At 45.1% G+C, this 5,985-nt stretch overlaps 1 protein-coding gene across 1 annotated transcript; it reads right to left on the reverse strand.

Moving 5' to 3' along the window:
* Positions 1–2,919: 2,919 nt before the first annotated feature.
* Positions 2,920–4,677, reverse strand: FZD10 (frizzled class receptor 10; the record flags this gene model as incomplete). Its single annotated transcript, XM_082324848.1, has 1 exon — positions 2,920–4,677. The coding sequence occupies one exon, from the start codon at positions 4,675–4,677 to the stop codon at positions 2,920–2,922; it is 1,758 nt and encodes a 585-aa protein (XP_082180974.1).
* Positions 4,678–5,985: the final 1,308 nt, after the last annotated feature.

Raw genomic sequence — 5,985 nt, forward strand, 5'->3', positions numbered from 1 at the left:
AAGAATCTGTTTGTAACATGATGCATCTAGCCAAGCATTCATATTTGGCATTTTGATAGAAGAATTTGCAGTTCTGCTCTGGTGACAATGAGGGGCCTAAGCTGACAATTGATTAAATTCAGAACAGCAGCAGGAATTCAGCCACTGCGGAACATCTCTCTCCATTTTTTTTTTTCTCTTCCAGAATCCTAGTAGCAGACTGTAAAAATACATGATCAACAATGAAAGCAAACAATTTTCTATAGTCTATGAAAATAGTGAGATGCTTATTTCAGTGGCTAACATATTTTAGAGCAATGCCTGAAACCATTCTCTAAACAAATCTGTGTCTAGTAAAACCAGCACTAACCTTCATGTCAGAGATGAAATTTGTGTGAAGCAGATACGTTACTGGCAAGGTGACATGCATAATTTGAGCAACCTGGTCTAGCGGAAGGTGTCCATGCCCATGGCAGGGGGGCTGGAACTAGATGATCTTTAAGGTCCCTTCCAACCCAAACCATTCTATGATTCTGTGATTCTACGATAACAAAACACATATTTGAAGGATTCCTGTAGCAATTTGTCATACAAAGATTACTTTAAAACTTTGTATTTCTTGGGATCTAATGTAATTGATCTTAACTAGAACATATACAGATACAAAGGCATTAATTCAGTAGTTTCAGAAGTGAATTTGTTTAGTGCAATGTCCTACTTTGGCTCCAGCAGGATTAACTTCCAGGGCATCTAAAAGCTGTGCATCAAACAGTGGCACATAAGCGCAAGGGAGGAAAAATATATTTCTTCTTCCCCCAACAGCTAAATTTTATATTGAAAGCTGCTTTGCATATATGCATTTTAGACAAAGATTATTAATAATACCTGCAACATCTTTTTTGTCATTCAAGTTCCTAGTCATTACTAGAAACATTTAAAAAGACTACAAGATGACAAAAATTCATCTGTAGCACGGCACAGATAAACTGAAAAACCAGGCCACTAAGATCCTTTTGTTATAAAGTTCCTTGCCACAAGATGACTGCCACAGGGATCCTCGCTCTACCAAAGTCCACTAAGACCTCTCTTCTTTCTATGAGATACCTGATAAAGGGATTTCTAGAAGAACCTGTGTGAGAAAGCAAGGTTATGTTACTATTGCACCAGGTGATCACACAGCCTGTTAGTCAACTGCATGGAAAACTTCAGGGTCATACAAAATCATGCTCCACTAGAAACTTTTTGAAAAATGTATTTACAATTTTAACCTTATCAGATAGCTTTCTTAAAGTCGTATTCAAATTCTGTATTCATATTTCCCCTCTTCTTTCTCCTGATCTTCCCGAAGTCTTTTCCCAAATAACAGTGATACTTTCAGCAGTGTTAGAAGAGAAAAAAAATCCCCCAAGAGCAGAGACTGGATTGTATTCAACCTGTGCTGAAGTGAGCCAGCTATCTTTAACATGCTGAACAAACCCTATGCAAATTTTAAAGGGGTGTTAACCAAGGATCATTGTTGTAATCTCAGTGCTCTGTAAACATGGTACTACTCTACATCACTGCAGCTTTTTTACATCACTAAAGCTTATTGCCATTCCTTTTTCTCAGTTGCAGAGGTTCACAGAAAGATGCAACTTCAAAATCCATTTATTTAATTCCAACTTGCAATTTCTTTCGAGTAAATTATTGTTCTATCTGCTTCTACTTGCAGACAAGTATAACAACAACTACTATATTCAAAGTGTGCTTTTATGAAATAATTGAGAAAACAAGTTTATTAACCACAAAGCACATCAGAGAAAGTTTAGAACACACAAAATTATCAAACTAAAGAACATATTTTATTTTTAATAAAATAGTGGAGCATGAAAAATAATTGTATATTACAAATATATACAGCACACAACTGTGCACCCCCAGCACAGTAAAGAACATCACTCTATACAAAGCTTCCCTTTGCAGAATCTAGTGCTTCTTGATCTATTCATAGTGAGAATTTGTTTAACAATAGAAAGAGTCAATAAGCCCTTTGGGTCTCTTTGAATTGATCCCCCCCCCCCCTTTTTTTTGCACAAATCAGTCCAAACGTGTATAACATTGGCTTGATTTCCATTAAAAAGCCACAAAATGTAACACTAAAGGGTTTCTGAGGACTAGACCTCTTAGTTCTTTTGTTAAGAGATTTCTTTTGTTGTCTTTATGTACAGCAAAATACTTGTTTCTCTTTTCATGTCATGGTAAGAAAAAAAATGTATTGCACATTATTCTTATTCACAAAGTTTGTGTCTGGTGCAGGAAGTTTCTCTTTTAGTGAAAGAATATTGGTGAGCATTATAGATTGAACCTATTTTTAGGCACTCCAAACTAGCCCACTAGGCTGAGATGACTTGTAAAGGATTTCTCTCTTTTTTTTTTTTTTTTTAAAAAGTTAGCACGGAAGTTGCTTTCACAGATAGCATACTTACTGAGGATAGGCCTCTTTGGGACCTTAGTTTCCCTAAAGAGACAATGCTCACTTGGGCACTTTTAAAACAACATCATGGCTCCATGAAACTTGACTGTACCTTGTTACTCAGAAACTTGTAGGAAATCCAGCTCAGCTACATGAAAAAGTTAAATAGGGTGTTGGGTTGGGTTTGGTTTTTTTTTGTTTTTTTTTTTTTTAAATAAATCTGAAGGCTGGATGAAGTACTTAACTACAAATTAGTAACAGAAGAGACTGTTTTAATTCACAATATTTCTTTCACTGAAAACCTTTCCATAAGTACATTTACCTTCAGTTTTTCACCAGGTCCTGAATTCAGCATGATACATTTTTTGCCTTGAGATATTAAACTGTTCTCTGACAAAAAAAGAGCACGATTTATTTTTTAATTTCTGACTGCTACTGTGGACATTTGTAAGTCTGTAAGGTGAGACACAGCCTTTTCTAAAACCTGGTCACACACAAGTGGGTGGCTGTAATGTCGATTCATATTTTGCAAGGTGAGTTTTCTGTGGATGTTGAGGTTTTTTGTAGATTCCGCTACTTGTAATAACACTTGCAGGTTTTCTCCTACTTCTCTTCTTTAATCTTCGACTACAAACATTTTGCCAGGACTGAAGAGTCTTGGAAGTCCAGATCCACATACCACTAGTAATGCCCACAACTAATAACATAAAAATTTTGACCATAAAAATTTCTACTGCTGGAATAGAGTTATTCATCATGCAGTCTAAATTTTTAGTCTGATTGTTCATCTTGCATTTCTGTTGAGTTGCCACAATTTTCCAGTAATCCATATTAAGTCTTTCATAAAAATAGCACGCTATCACACAAGTTGCAGGCACTGTATACAAGACTGAGAAGACACCAATCCTGACCATAAGTTTCTCCAACTTGTCAGTATTTTCTCCACCTGTTTTCATCACCCTCCTGATATGAAAAAGGGCCACAAACCCAGAAAGAATAAAAGAAGTGCCAATGATTAGATAACAAGCCAAAGGAATGAGTACAAACCCCGTCAAGGCATTCACATCCATGCTTCCAACATAGCATAACCCTGTCAGCTCATCTCCAGCCACCCTTCTCATAACTAGGATCATTATGGTCTTCACAGCTGGAATGGCCCACGCTGCCAAATGAAAGTAGCTACTGTTTGCTTCAATTGCTTCGTGCCCCCATTTTTTCCCAGCTGCTAGAAACCAAGTTAAAGTCAAGATTACCCACCACAAGGAACTTGCCATACCAAAGTAATACAGAACCAGGAACACAATGGTGCAGCCCGTGCTCTCCAGTCCCTCCTGGATGACATAGAGCTGGCCGCTGTCCCTATCACAGGCAATACTTTCAGCACCTGAAAAGAGGCGAATTATGTACCCCACCGAGTAGACACAGTAGCACATTGAGAGGAAGATAATGGGCCTCTCAGGGTACTTGAAACGCTGAGGATCTATCAGAAAAGTGAGTACAGTAAAAGCACTGGAGAAGAAGCACAGAATGGACCAGATGGCAATCCAAATGACAGCAAATTGTTTGTCATCCTTGCTCCAGTAAACGTCAACCCCCGGGGTGCAGAGCGGCGCGCAGGAAGCGCTCTTTTCCACATGGTGGAACTTGCCAGGGTTTTCACAGGAGGTCCTGCTGAGGCTGTCCTTATGCTGCTGCAGATCGTGGCCACTGCTGGGCCTCTGTGGACGAAACATGGGTGGCAGCATGCTGGATCCCCTGGGTGGCTCATCTGATCCGTTGTTGGGGGCTTCCATGCACAGGTAATTGGGGTCATTCTTGTTGGGCAGTTTGCTGCAGTCTAAGGAGTCTGGCCATTTAAAATTGAACTGCTCCATAATAGGAGAGCATTTCAGCCTCGCCTGCTCGCACATAACCCTGCAGGCTGGGATTGGTGTAGAAACCTGCTCTGTGCACATAGGGGCATAGAGGGAGCAGAGGAAAAATTTCAGATGGCTGTGGCAACCGTACTCCACCAAGGGGGCAAACTCGTGCAGCTGAATGGCAGCTTCCCTTTGGTTTTCGTGTCCCATCAGGTTAGGCATCCTCGTCATGTTGTACCCTATATCCTTGCACATGGGGATTTCGATCGGCTGGCACCTCCCGTCACCGGGGCGGTCAAAGTCTATGGAGCTTATCCCCGCGCAGGAGCAGGTCAGCCAGCAGAGCAGCAGCAGAGCCCGCACCGAGTTCCTCCTCCCTGGCCCCATTGTGGCGGCCACGCGTGGGGCCGGAGCGCGGCTCCCTCCCGCAGGCGCCCGGCGGCGGGGCCGTGCGGGCGGGGAGCGGGGCAGGCGGCGGTCACTTCAGCGGCCGCACGGCTCCTGCCCGGGACAGCATCGCCCCCGACCCTGGCGGGGGGGCGCGGCGGCGGGGGGCGGCGGCGGGGGGCTCAGCATGGCCCGGGCCGCTCAGCACCGGCCCCGCCGGCGGCGCGGGGAGGCGGGCAGGCAGCTTGGCAAACAACCGGGAAAAGAAAAAGTACCCCCAATCCACAGCTGCGCAAAACTTACTGCGGGGAGCCCGGCAACTTTCTTTTCCCCGGGCTTCCACTTTTGCGATCCGTCTTTCCACCGCCCTTCCTCCTCCCCGCTGCTGCTTCCTCGAAGCACGGCCAGAGCGATGCCGGAATAGTTTGGCTCTGGGCAGATCCGAGCGATCACTGCTTCAACTTGCACATGTCCCGGGCGGCTTTTTGGTGCAGCGGGTTCCTCCGGGGATTTTCCTCTTCCTAGAACGGGTCACAGCTCCCTACTTTCTTGCCGAGAGGTGGGGACTGGTTTATCCGAGTGTAGAATAAAGGAGGAGGAGGAGGAAATATCTAAGCCGTTGAAGAGGGGGCCCTGAAAAATGCCCCCCTCCGCCGCCCTCCGGCCTGGCTTTGCAATAGGCCGGCTCTCGGGCGCTCTGCAGAGCGGGCGGCTCGCCGGTGCGCGGTCCGTGCCTGCGCCGCTCCCCCCGCCTCAGCAGGAGCGCAGGGGGCTGGAGCAGCTGGGGTTTTTAGGGGGCGGTTGAGTCCAAGGATAAAATAAAAAAAAAAATAAAAACCTGTGCAGGATCCGCCTCGCATACGACATCCACTTTGCATGAGAAAGGTGAAGCTGACACGGTGATTACTTTCCAATCACTCGGAACGCCTTGAAACCTCCTTAAGGACCCCTACAGGTTTTCCTTGATCAGCACAGATTAGAAAAAGCCCCATTTGTTTCTCTCTCCTTCTGTCTGTCTTTCCTTCCTTTCTCCTTTCCCTCCCCTGAAAGTTTACCAAGACCTGTTCTCGGAAGGCGTCAGCCTCCCCTCCCTGGCGCAGGTAGGAAGCCCGGGGAGCGGGCGCTCCAGACTCCGCGTCTCCCGACGAGAGGCCGAAGGTGGTGCCTCCTTGGCTGCCTTTATTGGAGGGGGGGCAACGCTTCAGCAGGGAGGCTGTGGGGAGGAGGATGCGTTTTATGGCGAGCGCTATAAACTCTTCGCTGCCACAGGGTCATAAAATACGGTTGCTTTCAGCCTGGAATCTCAGC

Source organism: Platalea leucorodia (assembly GCF_965183815.1).
Source record: "Platalea leucorodia genome assembly, chromosome: 12".
Lineage (NCBI taxonomy): Eukaryota > Metazoa > Chordata > Aves > Pelecaniformes > Threskiornithidae > Platalea > Platalea leucorodia.